Consider the following 12382-nt stretch of genomic DNA (forward strand, 5'->3'; position numbering starts at 1 on the left):
CAAAAAAATAAAATAAAAATAGACTTCAGACATTTACATGCACTTGCACTCCATGATTTTCATTGTGTTAGTATGCCTGAAAATTTTGCAGAATTTGTGTGATGATAAAGTATTCATATTGAAGTCTCTCGTTCCTTAAAGGTTTCTCTAATTATAGACCATGAAAGTGGACTTGCAAAATGCTTTTTTCTCTCCACGATCTAGTTTCCTCTTTTTTCTTAGGGTCTTCATGCCCCACAACTTTGTTTTGACTACAAAAAATTTTTATTCCCAAATTTGACATCCCACATCTTGACTTTTACTTTGGTCTTTATACCTCATATTTTGTGTAGTGCTTTTAGATAAAATTACGTGCAAAGTATAAATTTTTTTTTCGGACTCTCTTGACACCCGACTCACCTCATGATCAGAGTTTTGTTTCCTCATGTTAAATCCTTACTTCGTCAATATTTTTTCGACCATGCCTGATTAACCAATTTCGTCTCAAATCTTTCGACTCAATATTTATGAATCTGTATTAGTCGAATCTCCCAACGAGTCAAAACTCATACTAGATAATAACTTTTGAACATTTTTATATTTTAATATGTAGTTATTTACTTATTTTATATTTAATATTAAAAATATATTACTATTAATTTAAATGCACAAAATATTCTATATCTATTGTACAAATAATTAAATTCAATATTTTTAAATATTAAAATTGGTCCAATAAACTCATTTTTCTTTCTCTTCAATATGTTTACACTGCATAAGTTATTTCTCTACTGTATCAATTACAAAAAAAAAAATCAATAATATTACAACATTGATTAAAAAAATGCAAAAGACTACATAAATGGTCTTCTGAAAATTTTTTAAAGTGGACATGGAATATAATAGACTTTTATAATATACACCACAATTCAAAACAGAAATGATAATTGTGAATTCCAATTTTTAAGAAAATTTCTCTCATCTTAAAGGATATTTTCTCTCTGCAACAAACATATCTCAATATGAAAACATTTAATTTTGAGAACATAATAAAATAAGATATTGAAAACATAATATAAAAAATAGAGACACAAAAATTAGTATTTTTATATTTTATTTGATAGTAAATTAAATATATATAAAATAGAACAAATAATAAAAAATTTAATTTATTTTTTTTCATAAAAATTTAAAATAAAAAATAAAATAATAAAAATATAATTATAAAAATTTAATAATAATAAACAAATTTTAATCTCTTATATTTAATATATTTTTTAATTTTCTCTTCCAAAATAATTTAACTAACAATTTAATCTAATATGAATACATGAAAAGTATCATATTAAATAAGTGACATTAACCAACAAACTATAACTTACATATATAATTTTTCTATCTTTGTTTATAAGTCTTAAATTTAAATCTCACTCTTAATTTAAAAAAAAAAAGGAAATAAGTGGGACAAGAAAAAATTTACTTTAGGAAAAGGGAGACATGAGGGTGCGTATTAAAGAAAAAGAATGGATATATAAGGTGGCATTAAAAGAAAATTAAAATTTTATTTAATAAAAATTCATCGAATGAAATAAAATTAAAACGAAGATAAACTTAGGATAAAAAAATATTAAAAAATATTTCGATATCTTTAATACATATATCGTAAGAAAGATTTCTAATTAAAAAATTATATATTAAAAATTCAATTGACATAATTGAATAATCATAAATTACATATATTCATTTATTTAAAATCAATATTATCTATTATACAACTTTAACATTTCTAAAAGTTATTTCCATAATAATTTTTTTATTTAATTTTGAATTATTATTTTAAATAAAAATATTCCATTATGTTATATATATTCCATTATGTTTTTTCCTTATTTTTAGTTCTGTTCCAGAATATCATTCATTCTCATTTGTCTATGCTAAGATATTTTTTATTTATTTATAATTAATTTAAAATAAAAAATAAATTAAATTAAAACTGCCCACAATATATATATATATATATATATATATATATATATATATATATATATATATATGTGTGTGTGTGTGTGTGGATTTTATTATGATTATGTTATAGTAGTTATAGTAATTATAAAATTTTTTGTTAAAATCAAAATTATATCTTTTTTTATATTTTAGTAACATTTTTTAATTAATATTTTTTAAAAAGTATTATTTTTAATTTTTGTAATACCTTTTAAAACATTATTGTTACCTTAATCACATTAATATAGTCATGCTAGAATGAGTTACATTAGAATGACTATGAGCTTGTTTGGGTGAGCTTTTAAGAAAATATCTTTTTTGAGTTATCTTTTTTTAAAAGATCTTATAGAGAAGTAAAAGTAATTTTATATTTGGATATCTCATATAAAAAGGTCTTTTTATTTATCAATTATGTTTAGGTATAACAGTATAAAAGTATTTTTTTGTTTATTTATTACATGAAAAATATCTTTTTTTAAAGGAAAAAAGATCTTTTAAAAAAAAGATGTAAATTATAGCTTCAAAAAAGATCTTTTTTTATTTTATTAGTACTTTTACTTTTACTACTAAAAATTTGCCAAATACATTAAAAAATAAAAAAAAATCTTTTTTCAACAAAATAATAACGACCAAACATGCAATATATATATTTGAAAAATTAACTGGTGGTTGTGTTTTTTCGGCTGTTCAGCATTGGGCTGCTCAGTTAAAGGCATCAATTAAATCCCAAACTGAAGATAGGCCCAAAATTTGTTCAAAAAACCGTATTAGCCCGTAGTTCCAAAAATAAAAAATCTTTATTACCATAAAAATGCCCAAAAAAAGTTTAGTAAGGGTCAGTCAAGTCCTAACGCTTACCCCAAATCAAAATCACACTTCTCGCCGCCGCGCCGCAGGCAGAGTCGTCTTCTTCTCCTCCAAAGGCCGCGTTTTCGTATTCTCCTCCTCCAGGCGCCGCGTCTTCGTTGTCTTCTCCTCACTAAAAGGTTCAATTCGCTGATTCTCATTCCTCTCTGCATTCTTCGTCATTTTTGTCATCCCCTGCCGCCACATTCATTAACTGCTACATGTAGCATGAATTTTATTCTTCGTTCCGAAAATTGGATCATTTATAATCCAGTTTTTCTCTTGCATCATTCCAACATGGCAATCTATCTTGTTCCTGTAACATGACGTGTCTTATTTTTTCATATAATCATGTAATTGGTTCATGCATATTAAAGAGTTTAACACTGCTGATTATTTTGCTAATAGAGAAAGTCTAGGGGCAGCAGGTTTTGTGGTTTTTAGCCATCAATTAATCATCAATGATGTTTTTAACGGTGTGAGATTGCATCTAATAACGTAGAATCTTTCAATTTCCTTTTAATGGTTAAATGCTGGCCAGAATTTAATAAAAGTGCTGCCTCCTAGCACTCCTCATGGTAATAATTGCGTGATTACTCATATTTATTCATACCTAATTTGTAATTACTAAGATTCTATGATTTACAATCTTTTCTCTAATATTAATTATACTCATCATGTTATTATTTGGATATAGGATTCAACCACTGTTTTTTATTTTTTATTATTTTCTCTTTTTAATCTAAGTGGCCAAGTAGTGGAGTAAATTTTGGATATATGTTATTACTTGCAGAACTTGAAACAAGTTGCAGAATTTGGTGGTCTGCGAATGTTTTACCTCTTGCCTTTTCTCACCGTTTTCCTTTTATTATTACTTTTTGAGTCTTTTGAGCTTGGAAATTATATTTGTTATTAATAATCAGGAAGTCCTTGGCTGCTTTGTGAAAAATGTAACTGAGCTTGACACTTCATACTTTTTTGCACAAAATTTTGAGTTTTATCACTTTGCTGCTTTTTGCAGTGTTATTTCGATCAGTTTTCTTGAGAAATTCATGAATACTTTGCAGCTGTTGTATCCATCTATGTGTCGTTGCTCTCTCTCTGTTTAATTCATACATAAGTTCGCTATGGCTGCACATTCCGATTCAAGAAAACGCACTTTGGAAGCTTTGGAGAAAAGGTTTGCTATTGCCAAAGCTGAGATTTTCAACAAAGAGAAAGCAAACAAAATCACCCTCCGAGAACATGTCAAACCATCTCATCCTCATCCTGCACCTTCTGCTTCTCCTAATGCTCAGAAGCCAAATCCTGAACCGAAACCACAACCATCTCCTACACCCAAGAAAGGTATTTCAACTTTCACTTTTTTATTTCTTTTTCGGATTTTATTTCCTTCTTTTAATTTATATTTGAACCTCTCTGTATCCTGTTTGACATTTTAGCTGACCATTTTTATTTCTATGCTGTTAGGGAATTTCAATTTCTTTGGTTATTCCTTTATCAAAGGTACTGCATCTTTTTCTTTTTTTGGCTTTTTGGAAAGTTTTATGCAAATATACTGAATTTTGCATTCCAATTTGCATTGACATTATGAAGGCAACGTTTGTATGTATGTATGCAGAAACTGAAGAGGCTGATCCAATATATGCCCAACTTTCTCATGATGTAAACGAAAATCTGCTTAGAACTAATGACAAGGTATTTCATTGATTTGAATTTGTGTCATGCGTGTATGAAAATCCTAATTCAAGCTTCTATCATCAATCTTTTCCTGTAAATTCCAGAGAGTCAACAGTAGAATTCCTCTTAACACTGGGCACTGAGATATAATTGTTGATGCAATGAATAATTTAAGGGTCTTAAAAGAAATTTTTCACATGTTCTGTATCCAAATACCATGGAAAGATGCAATTTGAAGGTCTCTTACAAGTTTCTTTGTCTTCAGATTTCAAAAATGGTATACCTCCCTAATTTTTATTTTCTATTGCAGTCTTGTACTGATAGAAGAAGTTCAGTTGATAGCATACTGCACGAGCTTTTTAAGAAAGGGGATAATGGCCATAAGTACATGCTTGGATCTAGAAGCTACAAAATTGACAACATCATCCATCTTGATTATTTTGTTCAAGGACGTTCAATTGCTTCTGGTTCTGAAGCTAGGACTTTACAAATTCATTCAAAACGCTCGAAGAAACACATGTCCATGAAACAGCATAAGAAAAAGGGATCATTAGATCTTCCTCAAGAGTTCCATAAGTAATTTTAATGTCTCTAAAGTATAATTCTTTTTAGCCTGTTGGTGTTAACTGTTATTATTTTAGTTCTGTGATCACGGGCATATTTATTATTCTGAATGAGATGTTCATTTCACTGACCTTTGGGATTCTTTGCTAGAGAGAAATAATGTTTCATCCAGTTGGGAATGATACTCTCCTTGTTCTTCAATAATTATTCACTTTGGTTACAGATTTAACATTTTCAAGCCAATGCGTGAAATGTGGAATGACTACATAGCGAAGCTTCTTAAATCCACTAGGTACTTGTTTTCCTCTGGTCTGTTGATCAATTAAATAGTTTCTCCAAGGATGGGAGGAACAGTTGATTTAATCGTTTCTTCGCTTGTAGCTGTTATAACCATTTACTGTCAACATTTCAGGATAGATCAATTGGCTCAATGTCTCCTTGGTGCAGATCTACATGGTGCTTTTATTCTAGGTTTGAGAACTCTCTTTATTTTTCAGTTAGTTATGAACTCAATGTTCTGCTGTCAGAAATTCAAAATTGCTAAAACATGTTTTTATTACCTGGTACTGTTCTCATTTTTGTGGCAGTTAATGTGTTACTGTTAATTATGTTGACTTCAAGGGCAGTTATATTGTTGCTAATTTGATATTACATTTATTTTCCTCTAACTAATTGGGTCTTATGTATATTGTTACTATGTATTAAAAATCGTGTTAAAATAGCTTTTGCTGCTAAGGTTATTATCAAAGCCTATGTTTTATTTTCTTAGGAAAAGCTTAAGAAGTTCAGTTGAAGCAGTTGCATGCAATTGAAAAAAACATGTTGCTAGGACTTTCTAATTAAATGAATCAAATTTCTAAAGGTCGCCGGTGCCTGTTGTTGAATATGAGTAATTCTTTTTTTATAATAATGAATGTCGAAGCTCTTGGGTCAATCTCCCAATATGTAGTTATCTGCTGACTGTACTATATTTATGTCTGTATTGCAGTTGTGGAGTGTAAAATCATCCATTTTACTGGAACTTGTGGCATCATGATTCGTGAAACTGCAGAAGCATTTGGGATAATTACTGAAGATAATAAATTCCGAGGTAATTCTTCCACTGTTTACAAATGAAAACAGGACGCGTTATTGGGGCTGATATCCATGTCCTTCATAATGTTTATATGAATGTAGAAATTCATCTGTAAAGTTGAATTTGTGATGATTTTATTTGTTTCAGTATCTCCTCTTTAATTTATTTCTTTCAAACATATGATTGCTAAATACTTCTTTTCTCTGTGCTATCTTGCAGTTGTCCCCAAAAGAGGGTCTGTGTTTGTATTCCAAGTTGATTGCTTCAAAGTCACCGTCCATGGAGATAAACTCAGTTCGAGAAGGATTGGATTATGATACTACAAATGATCCTTCAACTCTAGGTGAAAACATATTCATCCTACTTAAGGCCTTTTCTATCAATCTTTGATGCCGATGCCTTGATCTTGTTCAATGTTAATGAACCTTGTTACTTTCTGTTACCTTGATTTCTGCAATCTAACTATTCTAAGAGATTTACAATAAAATGATGTGTCTACTGTCTTGTGTATTGGTTTTGCAGGGAATGTCAAATTCGACATGAAAAAAGTCTCTACTGATTCTGTTGTTATGGGATGACTAAATGTTTGTTTTCATATGATTGAGTCCTGAAGCTGGTTTGGAACAAACGGCGAATTGTTAGAGCAGCAGCCGTCTTCGGTTCCAGGGCATCTTCCAACAGAAGTGTGAATGTTTTGAGTGTTTGAGCATTTCACATTGAACTCAGAAGATGATCTTGCAGCTTTGGATCCTTCAAAATCTCAAGTGACTCACTCGAGTATCTTGTCCCAATTATTTTAGTTTGTTTAGAGAACACTACTGCAGTTGTTTCCATCAGAAAACATGGAAATGTCAAATGACCCACAATTTTGCCCCCGAGAATTTGGTATTTTCTAGGTATGGATGCATTTACTTGTGTATAGAACCTCCCATTTTCTTGAGTGATTTTCTGCTCACTTTAGAATTGGAACTAAATATATAGTATTTCAGCAATTGAATTAGCCACTCAATGTTATAATATTTTTTAATTGTTTTTGTTATGGTATTTTATTTTATCTTTAGTTTCAGTTTTTGTATCCTATTATGATGTTAAGAAATTATTACCGTTAAAAATCTGGTTTTGGGGGTGGGGGATAATAGACATTTACTAATATTTTTGTCCTTAATAATATTACGGAAATATAAATTTTTAAAAATTATGTCGGTTTTATTTTGACATTATAGATTATGACAAAAAATTAAATATTTATAAAATCAAATTATAAAAAAGATTATATGAAAAAAAGTTCTATTGACTAAAAAAATCAGAATTTCTATAGATAAAAAAATTAAATAATTTTTAGTTATTATTTTCATGTAAAAGAGTTTATTTTTTTACTAATAATTAATTTTAACATTTATTATCTAAAATTTAAAAGAATTTAATGTGTATATTTTTACATATAATTAGATATTAAATTATTGTACAAATAAAAATAATTAATTTTTATACTTATTATTTAAAAATAATATTTTTTCTCTATATATATATATATATATATATATATATATATATATAATTAGATATTAGTATAAAAAAATTATATTGATAGTTATAAAATTAATTCAAGATTTTTTTTTGAAACAATTCAATCTTGATTCTAATTATTAATCGCATCATTAGTATTTTCTTCAAATTCTATGTCATAAATATTTAAAAGAAGAGAAGTGAAAATATATATAAGAAAAATAAGTGGTGAAAATTTAAAATTAAATAAAAAAAAACTAAAAAGTATGTATATAATAATAAAATATATTTTTATGTAAATAATATTATAGAATTTTTTTAAGTATATTCAATTATAAATTTAACATATAATGGAGAGTTTGAAATATCTTGGGCACATTATATAGGATAATGGAGAGATTGAACATGATGTAAATCATAGGATCTAAGCAGGTTGGTCAAAATGTCGGAGTGCGTCTGGTTTTATATGTGACAAAAAAGTGCCTTTAAAACTTAAAGGTAAATTCTATCACACTGCTATCAGACTGACTATACTTTATGATATAGAGTGTTGGGCGGCCAAAGGAGAGCACAAACATAAGCTAAGTGTTGTAGAGATGAAGATGTTGAGATGGATGAGTGGTCATACGCGATTGGATAGGATAAGGAATGAAAATATAAGAGAGAGGGTTAGAATAGCATCTATTGTGAAAACGATGGTAGAATCATGTCTCAAGTGGTTCAGACATGTGAGAAGAAGATCGACAGAACACTCAGTTAGGAGGGTGGATGAAATGGAAGATGGATAAAGGGTGAAAGGTATAGGAAGACCTAAAAAGACCATCTATGAGGTGGTCAACTGAGATCTACATGTAAACGGTCTCTCTATAGTCTCTATAGACATGATACATGATAGAGTTCAATGACGTCGTTTGATTCATGTAGCTGACCCTACTTAGTGGGACAAGTCTTTGTTGTTGTTGTAGTAGTTGTTTTATGAATTTATTTGAATTATATTATTTTATTAATTTTTTTTAAAACAAAAAGGTAGAGAGATATAGAAAATAAAAAAGAAAAGAGAGAGAAAGATAAAAAAGAGAAAAAATTTATTAATTTTGGAGAAAAATTTTATTTTAATTATAATGAAAGAATACCTCGTAACACATTTTGATTTATCAAATTAGTAATATAAAATATAAATTATAAGTTATAGATAGAATGGAGAGAGTGAAAAAAATAGAGAAGGGTAGATAAGAGAATAGAGAAAGAGAGTTTATTAATTTTTAAAAAAAATATTTAATCTTATTTTTAATGAGAGAGTGTCATATGACATATTTTAGTTGTTAAATTAGTGATATAATATACTTATATTTAAATTTTTAATTTCAATTTTAATTGTAATTAAAAAATATTATATTATACATTTTGATTGTTAAATTTATAATTAGTTATTAATAATAATATATAAAAAAATGAGTATAAAAGTAAAAAAAATAGAATGGGTGAAAGAAAAAAAGAGATAAAAAATAAAGAACTTTTTAATTTTAAAAAAAATAATTTTAATTATAATAAAAAATAACTTATAACACATTTTAATTATAAAATTAATAATATATAATAAAATAATAGATTACTCAATAATAAAATCAATTCTACTATTACTTTTTAAAAAAGTTGTTTTGGTCTACAATTTTAACATCATTGAAAATTTATCAAAAAGAGCGTGATTTTTATTTACTTTTGCGAATAAATGACCATTTGTACACATGAGAGATGAAAACGCTGATATTTGTACCCATGAAAGCTCGAAACTAATCTTGTATCCATGATACCCAAAAGCCATATCCGAGCCAACCATTCACCATCATCATCTTCATCTTTTTCACCATCATCCCCATCCATTACTGTCTCTTCCCAGCCACCATAACCTCCATCACCATCACCTCAACACCGCCACAGCCACCTCCCTTCACCACAACCTCCGGCGACAACCCACACCGCCGCGCCCCTTTCTCTTTTTCTCCTCTTCTCACCTCCGCTACAGCGCTAGCTCCTCCTCTCCACCAAAGCCCAGAGCGGCAGCGGCCACCTTCTCCATTCCTGGGTCTCCTCTCGTCTGCCACCAAACAGCTGCAACACCCAACCTTCTCCGCAGCGTCCTTATGGCGTTCCAACCCGTCACCGCTCTCCTGTCCGAACTCTAGCTCCGCCAACCATCACCGTCGGCCTCTACGAACCACCGCAACCCTCTTCCCTTTTCTCCCCTTTGCGTGTTCTTTGTCTTCCTCAGCCACACCAACGACCGGCCACCTTCTCCTCCCTCTCTCTCGCTGGCCGAACCGCCGCGCCGTCGAGGAGCCGCAGCGACACCGACGATGAGCCCCTTCTATCTTCTTCCCCAAAATTCCAAATTTCACAACCCTCGTCCTTCGTCTTCCCCAAATTTCACGGGGCTTTGTGGAATGATCCACTCAATATTTGGTGGTCAGCCATTGTTGATTGTTGGTGTTGCTGAACCCACCATTATAATGTATCATAATTATGTTTCAGTTTTGCACATCAAAACCAGATTTCGGTGCCAAACTCTTTTTGCCTTGGGCTGCTTGGGTTTGTGTGTGGATAGCTTTATTTCTAATTGTGCTTGCAATTTTCAATGCATGCACAGTCATCTCAAGGTTCACAAGAATTTGCGAGGAATTATTCGGAATGCTAATCACTGTCCTTTTCGTTCAACAAGCTGTAAAGGTACAAACAATTAGAAGCATTCCAAATAAATAATAAAAGGAAAAAGATTATTGAAGTAGAGAATTGTTTTTGTGTAGCACAGGGTGTGTTGTACGAATTCCTTCCAGCAGAGGATGGAGATGGAAACTCAGAAGATTCAAAATTCCAATGGAGGTACATAAATGGCTTACTGGCTGTGATATTCTCTTTTGGGTTACTTTTGAGTACGAAGCAAAGTAGAAAAGCAAGACATTGGCGATATGGGACAGGGTGGCTACGAGCTTTAATAGCAGATTATGGGGTTCCATTGATGGTGGTGTTTTGGACTGCAGTGCCACTACTTGGATAATGGATTTAGGTTTGTTTTGATTCATGCTGCTGTTTGAAATTTTTGGCTTGTCTGATACTGCTGGGAGCTTTGGTTTCTTGGTTTCTGGGCTCAGCGGAGGTGAGAAGAGGAGAAGAAAAAGAGAAAGGGGCACGGCAGTGTGGGTTGTCGCCGGAGGTTGTGGTGAAGGGAGGTGGCTGTGGCGGTGTTGAGGTGATGGTGATGGAGGTTATGGTGGTTGGGAAGAGACAGTGATGGATGGGGATGATGGTGAAGAAGATGAAGATGATGATGGTGAATGGTTGGATCAGATATGGCTTTGGAGGGGGTGGGAGTGCACGTAGGTTTGGAAACCCACAAACCAAACGCAGATCCAAATCAGGGCACTTTTGTTAGACGGACAGCATATATCATGGATACAAGATTAGTTTCGAGCTTTCATGGATACAAATGTTAGCATTTTCATCTCTCATACATAACATACAAATGATCATTTATTCTTACTTTTGCTGTCCAAAGTGACTAGGCCCATAAATAAATATAATGAGTAAAAATAATAAAACAATATTGATAAATTTATTTAAAAAGAAATAAAATCAACTTATATTTATGAAAATGAGTAAAACTCCTGGACATTTAGAATACTAACGAATTTACCAATAAATATAATGTTTGAATACATCTAGATATTTTGTTTATATAGTGATTATTTCTATGAGTGGAAATAATAATTTATTCAATTTTAATAATAATAATAATAATAATAATAAAAATTCGATATTGGGTGGAGTTTGTCCTCCTCTTATCTCTTTCAACTCATTAAACAAGAAAAGAATTATCTTAGTCGTCCAACTTTAGCCCTCCTATTTCGAGTAATACTAATTCCACATATTACAAGAACATGAATAAATAATTATTTCAGATTACAAATGATTTCGACGCTAATATTTTTATTCATAAAAAATTAAAATTAAAATTATATCCATAAAAAAATATTTTTGCAGCCAAAATTATTCGAATCTTACAAAATTTAATAAAATTTTTAAATTAGCCTCTATGACAAGGGTGTTGGTGGGTTCTTGAAGATGAAGGAGGCCTATAAGAACCTGGTTGAAGTAATCCATTGATGCTGCTAGTGCTGTTGTTGGAAGAGAGTAGCAGCAGGCTCATCAGAAGTAGGACTATCTAGTTGTTGTTGGAACCGCACTGGTGATCCCACCTTTGAGTAGGTCAGTAAACGAAGGAGAAATTGGGTTCATGTTGTGATGCTGATGAATAACGCTTTTCTTCTTCTCCTTCGCAGCTCTCCCTCGCTTTCCCTCGCTTTCAGCTCAGTAAACTTGATGAGCCACTCGACGGCCATGTAAGGTTAGAAAAAAGTAGCAAGCCAGATTTGGTAAAAAATGCTCTTGTTGAGAGTCGAACTCAAGACCTCCCGCTTACTAAACGGGTGCTCTAACCAACTGAGCTACAAGAGCTGCTTGGAAAAATTACATTGACTACTATACTTGACCGCAGTAAAATAGATATAAAATTCCAACCCATTTTCTCATTGTCCAGGCTATCAGCAACATAAATATGCAAAAATGAACCCATCACAGCACAATTAGAATTTTAAAGTTTCTAACTAACTTAAGTTAGGTTGATCTAGTAATTAATTCACTAATTCGTTTGAAAATTTTGTTTGCAATAATTTA

At 30.7% G+C, this 12382-nt stretch overlaps 1 protein-coding gene and 1 non-coding gene across 2 annotated transcripts; one reads left to right on the plus strand and one right to left on the minus strand.

Annotated features, from left to right (window-relative positions):
* Positions 1 to 2990: 2990 nt before the first annotated feature.
* LOC130976802 (ribonuclease MRP protein subunit POP4) lies at positions 2991 to 7167 on the plus strand. The gene is made up of 9 exons (XM_057901727.1): positions 2991 to 4176; positions 4300 to 4335; positions 4451 to 4527; positions 4820 to 5085; positions 5297 to 5365; positions 5486 to 5544; positions 6062 to 6163; positions 6368 to 6491; positions 6671 to 7167. Exons 1-8 carry the CDS (start codon positions 3957 to 3959, stop codon positions 6463 to 6465), a joined length of 927 nt encoding a protein of 308 aa, XP_057757710.1. The 5' UTR covers positions 2991 to 3956; the 3' UTR covers positions 6466 to 6491; positions 6671 to 7167.
* A 4922-nt stretch (positions 7168 to 12089) lies between these two features.
* On the minus strand, positions 12090 to 12163 carry TRNAT-AGU (transfer RNA threonine (anticodon AGU)). The gene has a single exon. It is a non-coding gene; the product is annotated as a tRNA-Thr (tRNA).
* Between the last annotated feature and the right edge of the window lie 219 nt (positions 12164 to 12382).

Source organism: Arachis stenosperma, chromosome 4, assembly GCF_014773155.1.
Source record: "Arachis stenosperma cultivar V10309 chromosome 4, arast.V10309.gnm1.PFL2, whole genome shotgun sequence".
Classification (NCBI taxonomy): domain Eukaryota; kingdom Viridiplantae; phylum Streptophyta; class Magnoliopsida; order Fabales; family Fabaceae; genus Arachis; species Arachis stenosperma.

What these genes read in the sequence shown, in the direction of transcription:
- LOC130976802 (XM_057901727.1), top strand. Translation starts at nt 3,957, where the DNA reads ATGGCTGCACATTCCGATTCAAGAAAACGCACTTTGGAAGCTTTGGAG. An exon ending in TGGTTATTCCTTTATCAAAG is followed by an intron (nt 4,336 to 4,450) that starts GTACTGCATCTT and finishes GTATGTATGCAG; the next exon opens with AAACTGAAGAGGCTGATCCA. An exon ending in TGCTTAGAACTAATGACAAG is followed by an intron (nt 4,528 to 4,819) that starts GTATTTCATTGA and finishes TTTCTATTGCAG; the next exon opens with TCTTGTACTGATAGAAGAAG.